Source organism: Ylistrum balloti, unplaced genomic scaffold (assembly GCF_031769215.1).
Source record: "Ylistrum balloti isolate Yb309-2 unplaced genomic scaffold, AGI_CSIRO_Ybal_v1 Utg369656, whole genome shotgun sequence".
Lineage (NCBI taxonomy): Eukaryota > Metazoa > Mollusca > Bivalvia > Pectinida > Pectinidae > Ylistrum > Ylistrum balloti.
The window spans coordinates 984,282-1,007,878 of record NW_026781909.1 but is presented as its reverse complement, the minus strand read 5'-3'; the positions used below and the strand labels follow the sequence as shown (position 1 = coordinate 1,007,878).

The 23,597-nt window shown below is 35.2% G+C and overlaps 1 protein-coding gene across 1 annotated transcript in view; it reads right to left on the bottom strand.

Annotated features, from left to right (window-relative positions):
* The window catches only part of LOC132557442 (protein split ends-like), a 55,117-nt gene that overhangs the window by 25,232 nt on the left and 6,288 nt on the right, over window positions 1-23,597 (bottom strand). The window contains exon 2 of the mRNA XM_060221930.1: window positions 19,770-20,036. Within this exon, the coding sequence (XP_060077913.1) occupies window positions 19,770-20,036 (267 nt within the window). The remainder of the gene's footprint in view (window positions 1-19,769; window positions 20,037-23,597) is intronic.

Genomic DNA, 23,597 nt, shown 5'->3' with positions numbered 1-23,597 from the left:
ATGTCTGTCCTGACCAAACATTTGATCAGTTTCTTTGTTACAGACATGTCTGTCCTGACCAAACATTTGATCAGTTTCTTTGTTATAGACATGTCTTGCACTACATTATAAACTGATACAAAAAAAACTGTTGCATCTCACAAATAACGATACTCAAATTTCATGGCAGCTTTAAGCATTCGTTTTAACCAACAACTAATTTTTAAGGCCAGCCTACTTCTTCTACACATTAGAGTATGAAGGTCACTGTGCCCTAGTACAAGTTAACAAGAGATTTACTGTTATCTGTTGATGGCTGTTATCTGCTTGTCCCTGAATTTAAACATCACTAGATGTGAAGTATCACTGTATTTACTGATGTGGCCAACCACAGCCTAATTGTGTAAGACACTGTCTTTACCAGATCACCTTAAATATCCAATGTAACCAGTAAATTTTAAGTCTATGTGCAGAAACAATTTAAAATTAGACACACTATATATCCTGTACAGTCCCTATCTCAGTAATACCCACATCTTGTTCTAAAGTGTGCCAGTCTAAAGGCGTATGAAGTTACAGTCCCCGGCAGATACTGATAACACTTAAGCTAAGGGAGAAAACATTTAGGCTACAAATGACAAATATGTGGTTTGAGTTGTTGTGTTATAAGTATTGAGTCACATGACCACCCAGACAAGTACAGCTGTAGCTGTCATGAGCTCTGTCTCCCACACATCTGGACACGAAAAATTAATAGATCTTGTAGTGTCCATTTACCTGTCTACCATTAATAACCCGACACACTGTACTCAACAACCTCCAGAAAGGAGGAAGTTAGGAAAAACACTGGACATGGGGTCATGCTCAGGTTGGAACTACAACTGGCCCAATACAAACATTCTACCCTGTCAGACATGCCTCGATTAGTGTCAGACACATGCCCAGATTGGAGCGACAGGAGAGAGGGAAAACTTACTATCACATAGATCAACTCCAGTAGAAGGAAGAACTTAGACCTCAGGCTCAGCTAGGAAGAATGCTTTAAGACCTCTGGTACAGCTTGGAAGGATACTTAGACCTGGGGCACAGTCAGAAAGGATGCTTCAACCTAGGGCACAGGTAGATAGAAGGGTGCTTCAACCTAGGACACAGGTAGATAGAAGGGTGCTTCAACCTAGGACACAGGCAGAAAGGTTGCGGTGAGACTGAGGGCACAGGCAGAAAGGTTGCTGAGAGACTGAGGGCACAGGTAGAAAGGTTGCTGAGAGACTGTGGGCACAGGCAGAAAGGTTGCTGAGAGACTGAGGACACAGGCAGAAAGGTTGCTGAGAGACTGTGGGCACAGGCAGAACGTTGCGGAGAGACTGAGGACACAGACAGAAAAGTTGCTGAGAGACTGAGAGCACAGGCAGAAAGGTTGCGGAGAGACTGAGGGTACAGGAAGAAAGGTTGCCGAGAGACTGAGGGCACAGGCAGAAAGGTTGCGGAGAGACTGAGGGTACAGGCAGAAAGGTTGCTGAGAGACTGAGGGCACAGGCAGAAAGGTTGCGGAGAGACTGAGGGCACAGGCAGAAAGGTTGCGGAGAGACTGAGGGCACATGAAATTCAATCTTTTATCCCTTAATTTTCTAAATGGACCATACTCTCCTATGATTTAAGATCTGTTCAATTGTAACTAAGGATAAACTTTGAACAGAAAAACTTCATCAATTTTAACTGCCATCAGAATCTGACAGGATTCCATTACAGCTGTACCTGTAAAACCTAGCTTTACTAATTAAACAAAAACACTATCTACCATAAAAATACCCACCACACAAATGATGAATTCCCTCACGAAGAGTTCTCCTCATTCCTGTCATAACTATTTAGGGCAGATCTAGCTACAATAGTCTACAGCATCACTTTACTGGGTTTTTTTCCCTCACCAGGTGTGTTTCCCTCAATTAAAACCAAACCTTGCAAATCACTTTCTCCCTGTCCTAGCTAGTTCTTTCTGCATACAGACATGATAAATCAATCACTGCCAAACATTCATAATATACCAATGTATACCAGACAAGTTGGCAAGTAAACTGACACTTGTTTTAATGTCTCAAGTGTCTGACCTCAAAATAACCACTTTCCAAGTAGGAATCTCCCATTATGGTTACGTGTTTATTTCCATATGTTGGTGTTCTTGTGAATTCGTTAATCTTTCCAGTGCTAGTGTTTTCAATATGTTCATGAATGAATAGTTTAATGCAAATAAAGACAACCATTTTTTTTTTGGAAATCATCAAAAATTTTTACATGTTAATTTTCAGCAAAATGAAACAATATGTATTTTTTTGCTTTCAAGCGCAAGTAAATATATCACTTTTGTGTTGAACACTATTCTATAGCAACAGAATCCAGGGAGTTATAGAAATATAATATTCACAAAACAAACATTACCATCCTATACAATTAATCAGTTTGTCACGAGTTGTTTTCCACCTCATCCTTAATCATTGGAGTTGATATTTTACTGATTTACAACACAAATAACACTTTAAAGTAGGATTTTATGTACATTATGGTTCTAATTCATTCAGAATGCTTACCTAATTTTTAAATTTCTGGAAATATCCTAGATCTTTAAATACAAAGACAACTACAGGTTTATTTATTAGAATCTATTTAACCACATAAAAATAAATGAAGTAAGGTCACAACACTGATTTTATGGACTCAGCTTTCCTGGACTCATGCTTTTCCTTTGGGACTTGCTTAAAATTGGAGACCCCACCATATCTTTCAGTATTGGGCCTCTTTAAAATTTTATAATTAGTGTTCTGGACTTGCCTTTAAAAATCCTACAAAAATTACTGGTCCATGGTACAAAAAAATCTGAAGTTAGATAAATTCAGTCAACCCATTCACAAGCTGATGACTGTATGTGATATGAAGTACACATACCTTACCTTATTTGGTATATGTGAAATCCCATAATAGACATAAAGACAAAAATCAATATTTCAAATGATGATATATATGTATACAGCATCAAGAATTCTAATAGAGAAATCACAGGTTTATCACAAATTACATGTATTTAAAGGTATTTCGCAAGGATTCTTTTGTAAAATGTAGATGATCACTCCCGGGATAAAAAGATAAATAATTGGCTACATACTGAACAGAGAATACCTGTAATCTGTACGAAGAATGATAATAGTTTGACGTTTAGAAACATGAGAATTCTTATTATAGAGTTCAACAATTAAGGAATGTCATTACAAAAGACTTGTAAAACAACACTTGACCACAATGTATAAAAAGCCAGCAATTCTTTAATAGATGTTTTAAGATCCTGAATTTAATCACTCTCTGCAATGTGACACATAGATGTGGGGAGTTGGTAACGGTGGGGAGTGCAAAACTTATAGTGGCTGTGTCCTGTTTCTGACAAGTCAATTATCATACAATTTCAAATCCGAAGTAATTCCTTGTCATATTCAAGAAATATTGACTTGAGGGGTAATACACTATATTTCTCTGACAGAATCATCTAAATCAATATTAACAAATGACACCCTTAGCAGTCTACAAATTATCACACCTGATCCCTCTAGCACACCCCATTGCGTACTGACTAATAGTACCACATGTACTGGTCGTTTCGACACCTCACCTGTGTACTGACAGTACTGACACCTCACCTGTGTACTAACAGTACCAACACCTCACCTGTGTACTAACAGTACAAATACAGAGTCTTTAAACACCTTACCTATGTAATGACTAACAGTAACAAAAGTACAAATCCTTTAGACATCTGATTCACTAGTGTATTCACTACATAAACAAGAGTTTCAGTTGTAGGTAACAGGATGTTAACTTGACTGATGTCTCATGAAAATTGAAGCATTCTCCTGATAATCAAATGCCTTAAGATGTGTTACATTCTTTTTTTTGGAAATAACCGGTTTTCCACAAAGCTGTAATATATTGCATTGTATGTACACCATCTGTCTCAATTAAAACTGAATAACACTCAACAGTGGAGACTATCAGAACATTATACATATTCACAGGTGAAACCTAACACACCTATTATATATTGTGGTAAAGGCACACCCACAGAAGGAAATACCTGGAAAAGTTATTAGAATTAGATGTAAACCTTGGACAGTGTCATCTGTCAGTATATCGTGTACAGGTCCTACATTATACACTTCCTGTGATAAGCACGTACAAGCTTTGTTTGTCAACTCTTGATTTATCATTATAAGGTTGTTCCTCCTATCATCCAAACACAAGTAGGACAAAAACACCTTGTCAAGCATTCTTGATTTTTATTTACAGATGACAGAAACTGATTTTGAATAAGAGATTATCTTCCTATAATTACATGCAGTACAATGTGCCTGTATGATATACCTATAATTCAAGGGCAAATGTCCTCTCCTATCCTGGAGATAGTAAGTCTCTACTGGTACACCCTTAATTCATGGGTATAGTTCTGTTCTCTCCATATTAAAGGAGGGGGAACCTTTTTCATGAAAAGTAAGATCCTCTTTCTAGGATTTTCAGTTTCAGTAACTAACCTAGAACAATCAAAACCATTTTTAAACACTGCACCAAATCATTCATGGATTTCATTTTCAGACAACATACACCAAATCTGAAGAGTCACAAATCACCTTTCCCTCCATTCTTAAATGAAACAAAAAAAGGCCTGAATCAAATAAGAGTATATTTATACAAGTATAATTCAACTCAATATTCTTTTGAAATCCCAGCTTACATTCAAATCCCTGATTATGATATAACCTACCACTTCAAAACCAGTAAGACTGTCACCTGATCAATATTTTACCCACCTGTCACATGCTCGTTATCAAGTACAGGTGAACTCGTACTTTATATTAACATCTGTCAACCACTTACTAAGCAATCCCCACAAGTCCAAACCTGTAGCACATGTTTGTGTTGCCCCTATCACCGTATATAAAATGTACACATAGATACAGAGCTGTGAGATAAAGGAGAGGTAACTGTGTTTTCTATGTACACAACAAACCAGTAAATAAATGGCCTGAATCATTGTTCTCAATCTCTCTATCCTATTTTGTCGCAAGATCAATAAACAGCATAATCTGAGATTGCACTCAAGCTAACTGCATATTGGTAAGTTGTATGCTACCTACAACCTAACAGGTACAGCAAAACACTGAAAAAGGCCATACCAAATGAATGTGTCCATAGTGTTTCCCGTCATATGATTATGGATATCATTTATTCGCAAATATGTCTCCTGTATTCCAAAATAACCCTTCTAGTCTATGTGAAATTGATGTAGCTTTCAGTATGCCAGAAAATAAACGGTGATATTTTCTGCTTTAATGTCACCGACGGAATCCGATAAGGACAGCTGAACAATGAAGTGAATTCATGATAGGGTTGTGATTCTGATTTGTGTTAAAAAGTGTTTTTCACTTGTTTGTCATCTGGACAATTTTCAGTAATTTGATGTTGCCAATCCGAGTAAGATTTTATGCCCAACACACTGCAAGCTGGTTTGAGAGATTTACAGATCAATTACAACATATTAATTAATGACTTCCTGTTTCAGACACAAGTTGTTGACAATTATGCAATCAACAACATCAATTAACCAAATTACCAAATAAACACAAAAAATAAACACAAATTTAATATTTCAAGCAGATGAAGATTGGTATGGCCTCAAGGTTTGCAAAGGAATAAAAACTTGTGTGTTGCCTGTATATATATATAACCCAGCTTCTGTATCCTACCACACAAATAGCAGTAACACATTCCTGTATGTCTTTTCCTGTCCTACATTAACCCATGGTGTGTTATGATTGACACATACTTGGATTTCTTCTGTCCTAATAGCATAGAATTTAAACCTATCAACAGTAACACACATATGTTGGACCTGTATATACCAACAAACATATCACTTGGCCTGGCCCTATAATACCCAGATATATTGGTATGACTGTTGGGCCTGTAATTACCAACAAACATTTCACTTGACCTGGCCTATAATACCCAGATATATTGGTATGACTATTGGGGCTGTATTTACCAACAAACATTTCACTGGGCCAGGCCTATAATACCCAGATCTATTGGTATGACTGTTGGGCCTGTATTTACCAACAAACATATCACTTGGCCTGGTCCTTTAATACCCAGATCTATTGGTATGACTGTTGGGCCTGTATTTACCAACAAACATTTCACTTGACCTGGCCTATAATACCCAGATATATTGGTATGACTATTGGGGCTGTATTTACCAACAAACATTTCACTTGGCCAGGCCTATAATACCCAGATCTATTGGTATGACTGTTGGGCCTGTATTTACCAACAAATATATTGGCCTGGTCCTTTAATACCCAGATCTATTGGTATGACTGTTGGGCCTGTATTTACCAACAAATATTTCACTTGACCTGGCCTATAATACCCAGATATATTGGTATGACTATTGGGGCTGTATTTACTAACAAACATTTCACTTGGCCAGGCCTATAATACCCAGATCTATTGGTATGACTGTTGGGCCTGTATTTACCAACAAACATTTCACTTGGCCAGGCCTATAATACCCAGATCTATTGGTATGACTGTTGGGCCTGTATTTACCAACAAACATTTCACTTGGCCTGGCCCTTTAATACCCAGATGTAATGGTATGACCTGAATTTATCTAGAATGAAACACTTCCATTATGTGGTGGACTATTTCGACACAAATCACTAAACAGAGAGCAGAGTAAACATCACCTTCTGCCATGTAAATAAATGTACAGGGTGATAATGATAATTCTCAACCCACACCCAATTACTGATAATTTACAAATGAAACTGGGAAATTTCCATGAACATAAATTTTCTGTACCAGGTTATAAACCACTCCAAGTAAGATGGACGGTGACATCATGATGATTACATCCACTCCTCCAAATTTGATAACGGAGATCCTAACTGTAATTCACTTTTGTACTTGTATGGTTTAGTCCTCTCAATGGAGGTTCTTGTTTTAAATTACCGTGGTACTTGTTAACATTGATGCCACGTAATTATGATACATCCATCAGACCTATATTTTAGAAATCATTTGTACATCTATGACAGTACTAACTATGTACACTTGTAGGAGATCCAACAGTAGAGAATCAGAATTTGCAACCTCAGCTGTAGGTGAACAGTCATAAGGTGTTAGTTGTTTTTTTTTTAATGAATCCTCTTCCAGCAATTTGTATTTTTCTTAAGAAGATGAAGTCATGGATTATTGTATTAAGACGATTTACCTTAACTGCTCCATGTTGTTCCAGAGAGAGGGATATATTGTATAAAGCTAAAGACTTTGTACATCTAGGATGAATAAAGATGGTCAGAGATTTTTTTAAACTGGGTCACTTTAGTATCAAGCGCAAACTTCACATTAGCCCAGACAGAAAACAAGTGTTCTTTTGAAGATAACATGTAAACCTGATCACAAACAGCTGTTGAAACTTCAAAGTTTTGGGCTTTGATCATAAAATGTAAGTAAAATGGAGAAAATACTCATCTCCAGACAGCTTCAGCTGTAAACATTTCTCAGTTAATTTGTAGCACAGACAGGAAATGGCCCATCTCAATAGTATACTTAATGCTAGATCAAAACTGACGAAAAAAGGAAATATAACACAAACCATTAGATACATTCCCTACAAGTAAAAATTAGGCCAATATACACTACAAACATGTATAGGCCAGTGTAAGACTTCGGACTGAGTTCAGTGTGTATATTAACAGTTTCAATAAAGGAGAAATTTCATCTTAAGGATAACAAAGAAAATGATTTCAAGGATAACAAAGAAAATGATTTCAAGGATAACAAAGAAAATGATTTTAAGGATCTTAACAAAGAAAATTAATTTATTTGACACTAAAAGTATACCCATATAAAGCCAGATCCCTGAATTTTCTATTTTACTTCTGTGTCGATAGCATACCAGTTGAACTGAATTCAATCATCTTTGTTTTATAGAGTTTAAATAAATCGTGGAATGTTAAAAAGAGAAGGAAGAAGTCAGATGAAAGCCTATGAAACAATTTTTAAGAATTTTTGTGGGCGAGATATTGTTTGTGTTATGTATCTCGGCTACTTTTTCTGTTTTACTAATTAAATTTTCTAAATTACATTCAACATAAAAGATTTCCTGAAAACTCCTGACTTTCAAAGGTATAAAATTTCTGAGTTTCCCTCTAGTGGTTGGCAAGCATGATACATTAAGAATAATTACAAGTTTTAATGGGATTGAAGAAATTTATCCAATTTTCACATGAATGTAATGTATACTAGCATAGCAAACAAACCATTCACTCTCGATAACCAAACACTGCTCTTAGTATAATTAATGTTATGAACTAATAAAAAGGGATGATTTGAGAGTTTCATAAATAATTCATCAATGTGTTCACATCTAATTTTGGTCAAGTGATAGGCATGTTGTAACCAGTATTGATGATCTACATTTACAATTGTTCATGTATATATATAAATGAAGAGATCTCTTGTACAAAGTTTTATTCACACACCCTGTTCTATACAAAAGCCATTAACATAATCAAATCCAACATTCAAATAATATTTAAAGCACACATTTTTTCTTAGTTTTTCGCTCTTAAGAAAGAAAATAATATATTCATTTGAAACCTATGGATCAGTCCACCATGCTCTTTGTAAATGACAGGGGTGTTTGGAACAGTCTAACATTAGGATTGTCCAAAAGGGAAGGCAGGTAGCTGTTAACTTGATGTGGCAGTTATGATAATTAGCTAGCCTTGTCATCCTAGAATATCTGACTGTGTGCTGTCAAAACATGTATATTTCCCTTCAGTACCAACTCAGCTCATAGGTAGGTCCTTTGCCCCCAGGCTTGGAAAGCTGTTGATAGACATCTAAGTGACCTAATTCATCAGTACAAGCCAGTGTACACCAAACAAACTATGACTGTTAGTGAAACAACTTCTGAGACGGCCCCTATGCTTGTAATGTGGTGCAGACAACAAGCTGTTCCCTTCTACTGGTTAGTGGTGTTTGCTCAGCCTGAACAGAATATTTCCTTCAAAAAGCTATTCAATGTCAGAACTGTTGGTTAAATTCTAAAGAACAATAGCAATTTTTATTTAACACAGAGCAAGACAAAATAAGCCTATTATACATACATATATCGGAACAAAAAATCCATCATGTCTAAATTTAGTCCACAAGACTTTTTATCACTGAGCAGAAAAGACTTGTGTTTATCATTCGAGCCTAATCTCCTTGGCTATAGCTACCAGGACACACCTTCAGAACAGAAATTTTAAAAGGGTTGTCACTTCTTTGTGAGATATTGTATAGGGTGTGGGGGCCATATTCCTAGCGAGAACATTTACTTATTAAAATATTCAAACTGAAATAACTAGTGACAGTAAATATGTCTGTGTAATTTGTCTCCAGAAAATACACATTCTCTTGTATACTTTTATACGCATTGCTTCAATGTAAAACCAGAGAGCCAGCAATGGATACAAAAAATCTCCATCTTTTAAACAATTAACTGACCGTGGTTAAATTACCCAATGTTGTTTCAGCCAAATATAATTCTAGTATAATACTGTACAAAAGATATAAGATTTTACAAGGACAACTGAAAAAGAAAACATAACACTTTTGTGTTATATAACAGCAAGCACAGAAACAAAACTTTACAGGAAGATCTTTTAGCTGTATAAGAAATCTGTACACCACAATATTTTGTCTGTTTACAAAGCCAGGCAAAGTTGAACACAACAGCGACAATACGCCATCTTGATTTGTCTGTATCATTCTAGATTAACAGCCTTCAGCAGTGAAAGACAAGTCATGTGATTTATTGAAATTACACAAAGAAAATAGAATATAGAATATTTTCCTGATGTTTTTCACAATCCCACCTTCAATTACTGCAATAAGAAACTGATGTTCCGGATACAAGGTGGTATACAGCTTTCTAAAGGGAAAGTCTAACAGACAGCCTAGCATGATGATAAATTAGCTACAACAGATTGCACCTGAGAGTAGAAGGGTTGGTTAGCACACCACACACTCCGCCATGACAGCCTTAAATATCAGTTATATTTTTAGCACTAACTGATGTGTATGTACAACCAGTGGAGGAGTGTGTCTAAACACTGGATATAACACTGCCATTTCTCCTACATAGATTCTTAACATGTATTTATATATCACATACAACCGTTTCACTAGAAATATTGCTTTTCAGAAGAAAAATTTCATAAAACTATTTTTGTATCAAATTTATACAAAATGAAACATTTAACCTAAAAATTGGCGGAAATTTGTTTATTTTTTAAATCTTTCCGTATGTACAACCCCAACAGATAGGAAACTTAATTGTTTTCCATGTTTAGAATTCTGGGTTTTTTTAAACAAAAGTTATTTTTCTTAATCTATTAATTCATGGAATCATAAACTGCCGATATATCCCTTATGTTATTTGTGAACCAGACAATAATATTGATACATTCTGTGAACACTTTTACACATATGTTCTTGTATAACTTGTCCTATCAATGTTGTACTAAACACTGCACGGACCACACTAACGAAAACTCCAAATAGGAAGTGTAGTTATTACAGCATGAATTGTTTACAGTAGTTGACGTGGATTGGCCTTACTAAGCATGGACTTGTTATTAGCCAAGTACTGGGAATAAACCTTGGTTTTACACCAGGTTTACGATCAATACACTACCTCCGAGGGTGATTAAAAATCTGGATCTCATAAAAAAAAACTCTATACCAGTGAACATATTTGGACAGATGTAATTACTGAAATTGATATTTCACTTCACGGTTTCTGAACATCAACTTAGTGCATACATGAATTTTAACAGAGATTTAAATCTACTTCTTTGGACAAGGCTTCAATGACCTTTCGACTTCTAGAACCTTTGACCTGAAGAATGTCACAATGACTGTTACAGTATTAACCTTTGGTGTCTGATGCAGGGAAGATTCCCTAGTGTTTCATGGGAGAATATTTTAATGTTATCACAACTTTCTGATATGAACAAAAATTATTAGTTTAAACTTGATTGATTTAAACATGCTATTACGATGTAAGAAGAAATGAATGATTCAAAATCCTCAAGAAGTTACATATGAATCAGCATAACTTTCAGAACTCAGTTGAGACAAGGTGTCTTAACAAATTGGACATTGAAGCAACGAGCTGGTGCTGAAATAGCTCATAATACACCACACTATACACTTTCTAAATACTTGTGTTAAGAGAAGTAAATGTCATTTGAAAATGTTATTGCCCTCAGCCATTAGTTAAAGCTGCATCCAGTGCAATCCTACACTGCCTGTGATACCCTAGCACTGTACCATAATAGCATTGCTTGTGGTACCAGAAATAACCAACCCAGTTTCAATGGTTTTTTTATTGATAAAGAGATATACAGCCAGTTGGTATAAAAGCTCTGAGAAATTGTACGTACAAAGCTGAATATAGCCAACTGGTAAACACAAAGCTGAATATAGCCAACTGGTAAACACAAAGCTGAATATAGCCAAATGGTAAACACAAAGGTGAAAACAGTCAGCTGGTAAACAAGCTCTGTGAATTCTGATTTAAAAAGCCAAATATAACCAGCTGGTAAACAAGCTCTGTGAATCTGACCAAATATAACCAGCTGGTAAACAAGCTCTGTGAATCTGACTCTTAGTGGTGCCTTTAGAATTTATCTCCACTTGAATAAACCATGTAGTCCCAGCCTCGACTAATGTTACCTGCTATGCTGATGATTCTCTGTATAATGATCTCACAACAGAAGAAAATGACAATCTGTTGTATAACGAAACTATTGAACTACTACAGTGAGATTAATTTGTATCTGAATCAATTAACATACTGTTAAGTAAACTCAACAGTTATACCACTGTTACTGTCTTCCTATAACCCCAGTAAATCACAAAACAATCCCAGGTTTCTTTACCAGCAACCAATTCTACATTTCCAATATATGCATATTGAATTGTATTCAATACTGGTAGTTACCATGCTTTAGAGTTACAATATGTTATTGTATTTAGAGTCTAACTATAGAGGTTCCTGCTCATTCATGTCCTCAATAGATTTCTACTTTTTGCAAGGCATAATGAATAGAAAGCTTTTATGAAACTTGATTTCAATTTTAAAAAATGCCTTAACAGTGTGTGCGATTTGGTAAAACCCCCCCCAAAACAACACTTTTTGTACGATATAGGATTACAAATTTCTTGAGGTTTAAACATAGGTCAAAATCTTGTACCTTTGTGCTAGAACCTGGAATGAAATGCTTCCACAATGACATTACACAACTATCCTCAGACGACTAATTAAATTGTGCTTGCTTTACAAGCTTGCTAGAAATGTTAATTTCATTGATGGCACCACATCTTTTAAGTGCCCAGGCTAACATAGTCGATAAGACCATTAAATCTGTGATTCAGGGTGTCCCACATTTTATGGCTGGTGGATACATAATACTTTCTATTTCTCCGTCTCCATTTCAAATGTCAGGCATGATTAAGCGTAACGCCAGGCTTTATAGGGACTCTGTGACAACACCAGCTTCCAACATTTCCCCTATCCATTGGACCTCCTGGGGAAAATCGATTCCCCGAAACAGGTTTTCCCGATTACAACATGACTTCTGGTATTGATCTGCAGACCAGGACAGAGATTCCTCCAACACAACTGTACATCACAGACCATCCACTTCTATGTATCAGTCCCCGTACCAATTAAACCAGATGTAATTCTCCGGGGATCAACCACAAGCCATAAACAGAACTATTCTTGGGTTTGTGCGGACATTATAGTCACCGATCCTGCTACCACACCAGATATTTTGTACATTATCTCAAAAAATAACAAAAATAGAGCATTTCAAACCTAAAAGGTGTAACAGAAACATAGAACTAAGTTCCTTTATGATAAATAATCAAAGCTTTTCAATGACAAGATGATGTAAACTGATGAAGTCAAGATATTTTTAACTTAGGTAGATACAGGTAGGCAAAGTTTCCTTTCCAATTATCAAACTTTGGGATCAATTACTAATAACTTTCTAAATAAGCCATGCTATCAGATCCAACCTATGTACAATAAATACAGCAAACAAGAGACCATCTTGCAAACTGGAATCAGAAAAGATCCAATTATCTGCAGACTGAATCAATATTCATGACATGGAAACAGTTCTATTTAGGTACATGATGCTAGAAGAATATAAAATTAGAAGATTGAGACAATATCAATGAACAGCATAATATACATGTCAAAATAAAACCATCGAAACTACCAACATGTCAACATAATCATAATCTTAACTGAATTTCATACCAACATGTCAACATAATCATAATCTTAACTGAATTTCATACCAACATGTCAACATAATCATAATCTTAACTGAATTTCATCAAAACTAGGGCAAAATAGGACCAAAATAGAAATTTACACAAAGACTCCTGAATAATACAAGAAATATAAGACCAGGTGTTCTGGAAGAGCAAGTGTCTTTTGCTTCATCGATGACACCTGCTGAATAAGAACAAGGTATAAAACAGTGGAACCAGCAGGGAAACTAACATGCATAAAACACATTCAGCTTCATATCATGCTGAGAAATAGAACATTTCTTGATGAGATCACTATGACGACCGTAAAACATTTGGAAAGATCTGTTTTGAACTAAACAAGATTTTGCCATTTCTAAACATTTTTTTTTTCTAAATTTTAAATTCAAAAAGTACCACAAAGTCTCTAAACAAATCTTTTATCAGCAGTATAAAACTCTTAGCTTCTCTCCAGAAAAAGTCCTACATTTTAGCAAACCTCAAGAATGAATCCAGCACAGTATCAGACTTAGTCTGACTTTGAAACATGTCTTACAGTACAAGATCTCATCTGACTCCTAAACAGATCTAGCAGTACCTGACCTCGTCCGACTCCTAAACAGATCTAGCAGTACCTGACCTCGTCAGACTCCTTAACAGATCTAGCAGTATCAGACCTCGTCAGACTCCTAAACAGATCTAGCAGTATCAGACCTCGTCAGACTCCTAAACAGATCTAGCAGTATCAGACCTCGTCAGACTCCTAAACAGATCTAGCAGTACCTGACCTCGTCCGACTCCTAAACAGATCTAGCAGTATCTGACCTCGTCGGACTCCCTAAACAGATCTAGCAGTACCTGACCTTGTCGGACTCCTAAACAGATCTAGCAGTATCTGACTTCGTCGGACTCCTTAACAGATCTTGCAGTATCTGACCAAGTTCCCAATAATCTCTTCAATTTTATGTTGGTACTACAACCTAAACTCTGTCAAGACTACAAACTCTGATCCTATGAAGATCAATTAAATTCAAATGTATTTGAAATGGGACTAACTCCACCAAGATCATATTAAAATCACTAGTAACTGTGCTGTTATAACAAGTAAAATTCAGAATTAATGGAAACACAACCATATGTTTTCAGAACAACATATTCTTGTGGTAATCAATCAACATCTTAAATGCAGCAAGAAGATGATACCATATATAGGACATGATCGGGAAACAAGATTCTGCTATCAATACTGTCACTGCAAGATATCAATGGAATGCCATCAAGGGTTTAAGTGGGAAACCATTACAGGCTGACTGGAATTCACAACCTTACTCGTAGCTTGAATTTAATGTATAAAAAAAACAATTTTATTTGTGCAACAAATGAAAATATAAAATCGAAACCAAACTTTTATGGAATGGAATTTTAATGTTAACAATATCAAGCATTTTCTAAGGAATATGCAAATCCAGTTTAACATGATGTCAATTTTCCATCATGAACTTATCTTAGCTTGCAAAAATGAACACAAGAAATTGCAAAATCTTTTATAATATTTCAGCAAGTAACACAAATTTTCAATTTTGTAGACCAAGATTTGCACAATGCATCACTCTGTCTAATGATGAAATGCACTTATCTGTTAGTGGAATAAATGAATATGAGAATGGACAGAAAGCATAGCTAAGCAGTCAGCCATCATTGTCCTGCACAGTATCTATGCATAATTTATGATCCTCAATCTCTATTTCAAAGTCTAATTCCAGATAATAATGATATGCAAGTCCCCAGGCCCTCCAGAGAGCCCAGGTCTGTCATTAGAAGTAGCTGTTGCATATCTAATGATAGCCAGTGGCACACCCAGTCACAAAGCTGTTCTATGTCAGTGTCTGTCTCTGACATAGGATTGTACCAAACACTGTCAATATATACAAGTAGTTTTGTGGCCTACTGGTGGTGTAAAAAAATCCCTATCCATGGTCACCAGGAAACCAGTGGTGGTTGTTATTGATTTTTTTTAGAGAACCTCAGTGGTTCAACAATGTTCTGGTGGAAGAGTATGCTGATCAGCCATATTGTCACTGTGCAATTCAAACTGCCAGCTACCATAACGAAACTTCCACACGAAAAATTTATATGATTAAAACATATGAACAGTTCAATCTTTGATGCAGAAATATCTTACGCATTTGAATTCAAAATCTTGGTCTTAAACAAGGTTATAAGGACAAAATTATGACATAGGAAAAACCTACACCATGTTTAGTTAAATGAGAAACAAACTCCACAAGGATGACACAATAACTTATATATACAGAATTGTTGAAAAATTATCACACCAAAGAAATCATCAGTCAGCACCCTAAATTTAGAATGTCACATCCAGTAATAATATGAGCTTCCCATAATCCCTGACTATATCAAGTAGCAATAAAACCCAGCAAATTTTATGTCATGCCATGTTTATCCATCCCTTGTAATATCTAATACTATATCAATGTCACATAATATGCCCATCCCCGACTTTAAGTCAGAGGTAATACGTAAACTTTTTAACTGTAAAATATGATATAACATCATGGCCTATAACAGAAGGCAATATCAAAACCACAAATAAAAAAAATAGGCTGGTACTTACTTGTTGAAACTGAAAAACAAGTCGACAACAAACAAGCATGGTATCTTTATTAAGGGCAACCTGAAGTAGGAAGTATCCCTTCAATACATTAGCCAAGAAAGACATGTTGTAAGTCTGGCCGATTTTAACCACCTAATGCATTTCATTGTTATACATAACTGACAATTATCTTTTTTTACAAAAAAGGTTAGCTAATGCAGTATCATTGAAGCAAATGAAATGTTGATATTGTTGTAACAAATTTTTCATTTCAATAAAAAAAGATTTTAATTTCTGAGATTTCTTGACAGGAAACATGTCTTTCACTTAAAACAAAGGGTGTCTAGGATTACAGAAACACTAGAATTTTTACAAAACAAAGTTATGTAATTAAGTAATTAAGAACACCACATATTTTATAAAAGTAAAAATAGATTAACAAATATCCATTACAGCCAGAAAATACCACTTAGGCTTTCACTTTATCACTTTTTAAACATTTATCAATGTCGAAATTAAAGTGTGGATATCTGTCATTAAGGTATTTCTAATTTAAGAAACAAGACATGCATACATATATACAGCGAAACAATAAAAAGCTTTCTAAATCATGTAAATCTGTTTTCATATATATAACCACAAGCAGAATGAAGGCAACACAGCTCATTGTCTGATCATTTTTATTTGTCCTTGACCAGAAACCTACATTGTCCAGCTTAAGAATTATTGAAAAAGTTAGATACCTCGGAAAAGGTAACAAAATATCTCTATTCTGTGCATGGCACTTTGAAGTTATCAGTGACATGAAACATATACTAATCTAAGCACTAAGACTAGCTGATACATGTGAAACAGCGTCTTTTAAATACATGTGATGGAAAAATGAAAAATGATTAAGCAAACTTATTCAAGAGTCACTGAATCCATTGTTAAACAGGCCAGATACAAAAACTCTATAGCCAAGACAACACAAAATACTTTGATATAAAATTCTATTGTTTCGCCATCCTTAAAATATTCTCTGAATGGCATAAACCGACTCATCCTTGGAAACTTTGTTCTGTAGGTTGGGGAAATATTTTGACTTGTTGAGGCAAAGAAAGTATTTATATTTGGTTTGATGCTGGCCACGAATCATAGTCAATGATTTGTTTAGCAGTTGGGAGTGTATTACACATTTAAAAGACATTGGAATGAAAAGCACTTGCATGCAATTTCCAGAAATTGGAGACCCAAGATTCTGGAGAACAAATTCAAAAAGACAAAAATGAATATGCAATTCATCGTAGAATGAATTCCAAAGGGGATATATCTTTTTGGGTCGGTATGGGTCAATGCCAAACAGATCATATTTTTCTACCGCTGGAAAAGGGAGGCAATTGTACAAAACAAAATACATAAAGGTAGAACCAATTTTCCATTTGAAAACTGCAATTGTTTTTCAACAACTGTCAACTGTATGTGTTTGTTTTTTTACATTACAATCATTAGTGACCTAATGAATTTCGATAAGTGTTGGAATTTCAACCGCTGGAAAAAAAAAATCAAGATGTCTTAATGATGTTCAAGATCCCAAATTAATTCCACCCTTTGTGCAAACAAATATAGTTTACAATACCTTACAGAGGCGAATATAATCCGAGCTGATGCCTCTTCCATTGAGCAAGTGGTGTAACAGGTATTCACGGATGAATATTTCGTCCACAACAAAATTAATCCATCTTACCATACAAATCATTTACTCCCAAAAAAGGTCGTCGTGTTTAATCCAACAGCAGTATACTTACCTGTGTATAGTAATTATGGCACAGCGTTGACACATATATCCATTTAATCCATAGGCACATCTTCATCACATTTAATTTTAGTACATCCAAAATAAATCCGCGGGGCAAAAATTCTACATCCAAAACCTACATTCCAATTCTATGTTGCACCAGGAAAGCAATCCAGGAGGCAAAAACAATAACCATCATTGTTGAAACACGGACAAAATCAAACAAAAAGCAGCACACTCAGACAACGGATGCTGCTAAGCAGAATTACGGATAAATGTGTACATCCATGCTGACCAGATTTAATACATAGAGGTAAATAGGTTTTACAATTTAATCCAGGGTATGAGGAGAGACTAAATATAAAATGTACTAATTCACCAAAAAACACAGAACTTATAATAAAGAAAAAATCTGCTCTAATGAATCCACAACTACAGGCATCCAAGTCGACGGGACTCTCTGACGTAAATCCAAGTCCAGGTCAAGGTTGATTATATCCAAGTCGTTCAAAAAAGAGCTCAGATAAATATCCAAACTTTTATTAAAATGTCTGTACTCCAAAGGTTGTCATGAAAATGAGCAAACATCATATTCATGCTGGCAGGTTAGATCCAATATGTCACCCAAATTGTAATAATCCATTCAAGGTATTAAATCCATGAGTGAGGTCAAAGGTCATTTATCTTCATGTCGTCAATATGTTTAAATATACATATATTTATATCAAATATAGAAACTTAATGTAAATAAACAAATTTTAAAGTCAAACAAATACAAAAGATACATAGATACACAGATCAAATCTAATAACAATGTCGAGATTACAAGGTTTATTGTGAATAATTAGACAACAGCGAAACATTACAGGATAGGATTTGGGAAGGGTTGTAATGCATATCGAGATTTTGTAACACTTTTTCTTCTTTCACAACTAGCCCTCAGAACCTAACCCAACCCATGAAAATGAATTAAAATGTAATCGAAATTATCTAACCCGCTGAACAAGAGACGAACTGCCACCAGAAAAAACCCAATGAAAGCGGGTTGGAATGCAAATTAACTTGTAATTGGGAATGACCACGCAACCTTCCGTCAAAAACTGGTTTTAAAGGATCCTTCTCACTGTCATGTACATTGAAACGGGATAAGGTCATTAAAATTTGGTTAAAATAGTTGAACTAGTAAGAGGTTTAATCCATTAAAATTGAGTTAAAATTCAATTAACAAATGAAAACTGTGTTAAAAGGGTTTCCTAAACACTGAAGACTAAGTACTTGAGGTACAATGGACTAGGACCTGAATCAGAACCTTAAAGTAACACTTGGGTATATATAAAGTAATGTATAATTTAGAATGATTTCCTTCAAGAGAAACTATAGGCCAGCTACCTGACAAAGTATAAAGGGTTACCACTGCAAAACAGGATTAATGGTTAAATCCATTAACTATCGTGCATATGTATCAAAAAATTCCTTTCCATAAATAGCCCAGTATACAAAACTCGTTTTGCACAGGGGAAGGACGAACTGAACATACAACGAAGGCTAGCTATATATCGGGTTAAAAACGGGGCAATTTATAGTGACCTACAAAGCATCTTTCCTTCCGGAGAAAGAAATTTCCAAATTAGGGCAAAATTAAGAACAAGAAATATCAGTTGGACGCAAAATGTTTTACTATAACAATTGTGTATTTGTGATGTGTGTGTTTTTTTCATTTTGAAAATGTTGTTTCCGAATTAGTATTTGAGAATTTGAACTTTACCGACGTCCTGGTACAAACTATTTTAAACAAAGTCCTATATAATTTCAATATTATAGTAAACAAGTGGTCATGTCTTTGTATCTTCATTGTATAAAACATTACAAGAAAATATACCTCCTCCACTCTCTATTTGTGATTCCAGCAAGAGAAATGAAATTCAAAGCTATTATGGAACCTTTCCTTGACCGTATGTCACCTTGACTTACCCTTTGGGTCTATTAGTATAGGCTGTCGGCCGAGAATGGGAGGGAAAGGCTGTGGTACGGGGGACAGGTTCCTGTCTCGTGCGAGTGACGGCACTTCCTGTTGCCGAACCCTCACTGTACTCTGTCACCAAAGACCTGCTGTCAATTGTATTCTCACTGTTGTGCGCTTTCGACGCCGACTTAATGTCCCCAAAAGCTACGGTGGCCGATATTCCCTCTTCATCCTCCTTTTTGTCGTGGAATTTTACACTTTGTATCTTTCCATATCTGAAAATAAAACAATAATCTACCTTTATAAAAGTACATTTAAAATGTGTTTCATCTGAGGAATTTAATGTCTTCACTATCTTGAGATGTATTCATGACTTCAAAATTATTCATCAACAAGACCAAACATAATCGGTTTCTTGAGACCAAGACATTTCTATCGAGTTTTATCAGACACAGGAATATTTCAAGTTGTATCAGAAATGAGAATATTTTACAAGACAAACTTCAAACAAAATACCCCTGAAAGTGATCTTTCTTCATGTTCCAAGTCGATGCAGAAAAATTTGTGAAAATAAAGGAAAACGGCGATAACTGAAAGATCACAATTTTTTATGCGTGTTTTTGTCTTAACTATTGTCCAATAGAAAGAAAATGTTGGAATCAATAAAAACAGATTTGGGCTATCATTGATACTGTTAGTTGAAAAACTGGAATCCTATATCATTTATTCAATATATCTGATGTAAATTAAAACATAACATTATTGAAATCAAAATTAATGTGCTTCTCATCTTGATGAAGCTGCCATTGAAGATTTCCTACTTCAGGAACCAATTCTATCTGTTTTAACTATAAAACCAATAGAAGTTTTTATCCTGGTCCCATGGTGTGAAATCTACAAACCCTGATCATATTAGGTGCAAATATAATTCACAAGGATGGTAATGTAGCCAAACTGTTCTAAAAACCTGCCAGTTTTTCATATGTAGTCGGCAGGATAAGTACTAGGTTTTTGATGCAGCCTATCAATATTTTTTTTTCGTGATGATGATAAATTCCGAGATCTCCTGCAGGCCTTTCCATGAGTCACACAACTATGTTGATGCTCTGACATTACTTGCCATGAATATCTTTAATGCAACAAGTATATTGTACATACCACATATTTGAAAGTGGAAGTAGGTGCATATATTTATATTTTTTTTCAAATCTACGTACACAAGTTAACCAATTCTGATTCTGGAATCTGAAAGTGGAAAATTGTATTAATCAGGGATCTCAGAAATTCAACTTCACTTATCCTTTGTATGAAGGCCTGGAGTACTACAGCAACCTTTGAATTAGAAGTGGCTGGGAACAGCCCTCCCATCTCTTGTCAAGCGAGAAAACATATGCACGTCTGATAAATTATACATCCAGACTGCAATGCTTCAGATTCTTGGTGTTCCAGCGACCAATGTCTGCAGACAAAGCTCTCGTGTGACTTTATCTGTGGAGTGAGATCCACAACATAATCACCATTATCTTTGATAAAATAAATACATCAATTTTATTTTTCTGACATCACAATTTTTCAACTTCATGAAATGTTTTGAATGAGGATAGAATTATCAATGATAGACATATTGGTGAATCAGGTATCTGTTTCAAATTTATGAAAAATTCTGAAAATGTCTTTATTTTATCTGTGTGGATGGAACAATTGATTCAGAATAATTCACGATGATTTTGTTACACGTAGTTCTGTGTTAAGTTCAAACATGTGAAAGCCTGTGTGTATACAAGCTTTCAAGTGCCTCTGATATTGCTAGTCTTTTTCTATATAACAGTTCCCTGAACAGTAAAATATGAACTTGTATTTATTCAACAAGGAAGCCTAATTCTACATACATAGTGTATAATGTACAGACAGCAGGTCATGGCAGATTGCCAAGTATACAGCATTTAGCTAAGCCTGCCTTTAGCTCCTCTATACAAATGCTAGCCCTATACACAATGTACACTGTAAACCTGAAATACAAAAGATCCCCTAGTCCACAAATAACTTGGCTGGCTGCCAAGTAATTAATTTTGTTTTGCAGAGCTAGAGGCAGTTATCAGTATTACTGCTATGGTGTTGTATATAGACCAAGGGCAACCCACACAAAACCCAGCCAATGCTGACTTGGCACATCGCCAGCAAATGGTTCAGTCCATTTATTTAGCTAGGGCTGTTTTCTGGCTAGCCTATACAAAATCCTGCAGGAAAGCTGCAAGCCCCCCTAGTGACTTAGCAGCAGTTGACTAACCTTGATGATTCATGCTCAGGTGACCTGCCCAGCTCAATAGCTGCCGACAGCCTGAGCTCTGAGAAATCTGGATCTAGGGACTGAGAGGAGAAAGAAAACCAACAGAAAACCACCAGCCATAGAAAGATGGAAAAGCTTACTTACAATAAAATGACTCTCCTTCAATGGAAATTTTTACATCATATTGGAATTGGTTTAACTTGTCCACTTTAAAATGGTTTAGACTGTAGTCAACAAAACAGAATCGTACCGGGTTTGTGGGTTTGTAGCCCTACCAAGGACTAAATTTTATCACAAAACCGTTTCCCAATTACCGGATTTTTAGTTTGGATATTAATTTCTCGCTGCGGAATATATCTTTAACACAAATAAAAAGCCAGGATTTCTCATCTCTGAGTGAACTAATAAAGTAGTATTGTCTGTGATTTTGTGTCTGTGGAAAATCCAAAATGGCCGCTACTCCAGGATTATAATGTATTAGACAAAGGAGATCTGTATGATTTTTGTTTGGGTTTATAAAAAAATTGTTATGATGACCATCAAGCCTCTCTACTAACTTCCTGTACAAAGCTTTTACCTCTATAATATACCATTTACCCTAAAATAAGCACACCCAAGTGGTAAACCCTCTATCATGGTATAGTCATTACCGTATTTACTCTCATAAGAGATCCCTCTCTATAATAATGGAGGTGGTTACAAACAAAAACGTGACTCGAGATCATTTTATGCTTTTACTAACTTCTCTGCATGTGGTGTAGCATCTTTTTTTTTAATTCATCAGCTAGTGAAATATGTACATGTATGCTAATGACGTAATGCTTGTCCACTGATGCGTAAAAATTATTTTCTTTTCTTTTCAGATCCAGCTTGCAGACAGATTATACTCCTATTGCATGTCATTAATTTGAAATAATAACATCATTTTATTAACCATTTTAAAATGTTAGGTGCCCATCAGACATGATCTGTACACGCTGTAAGTTGGTCAGACTTCTTGTATGCATGACTTGAAGGAATATCAATGAATGTAGAAATTATGACCAATGAAATCTCTTGCAGATGTTTTCTATTTATTTATAAAGCATATAGAATCATTCATTTCATATTAAATGATATTCATGTTTATATATTTTTGTTAGTTTACACATTACCGTAGTTATTGTAATATTGAATCATCAATTATTACTTAAGTTGTGTTTGTGTGAACATTTTCCCCCTACCTCTCCTATTTTTATTTTGTATCACCTGTGCATCATTTTTTGCTTTATCACCCAAAAGTTTGATTTACACTGAAATACATTATATATATATATACACATATCAGTTTAGCATTACAAGTATCATTTAAAAAATTAATTTCCACTATAATACAACAAAAAACTGCAATCAACTATTTAACAAGCAAAGCAGATGATTTTTCCATGAAAGAAGAGTATGCGAGGATGTGATCTTAATTTCAGTTGTTTCCTATACATAATACTAATGCATCACATACACACCGTGAAAGGGATTCATGTTACTTGTTATATTTCTGATAATAAAGAAT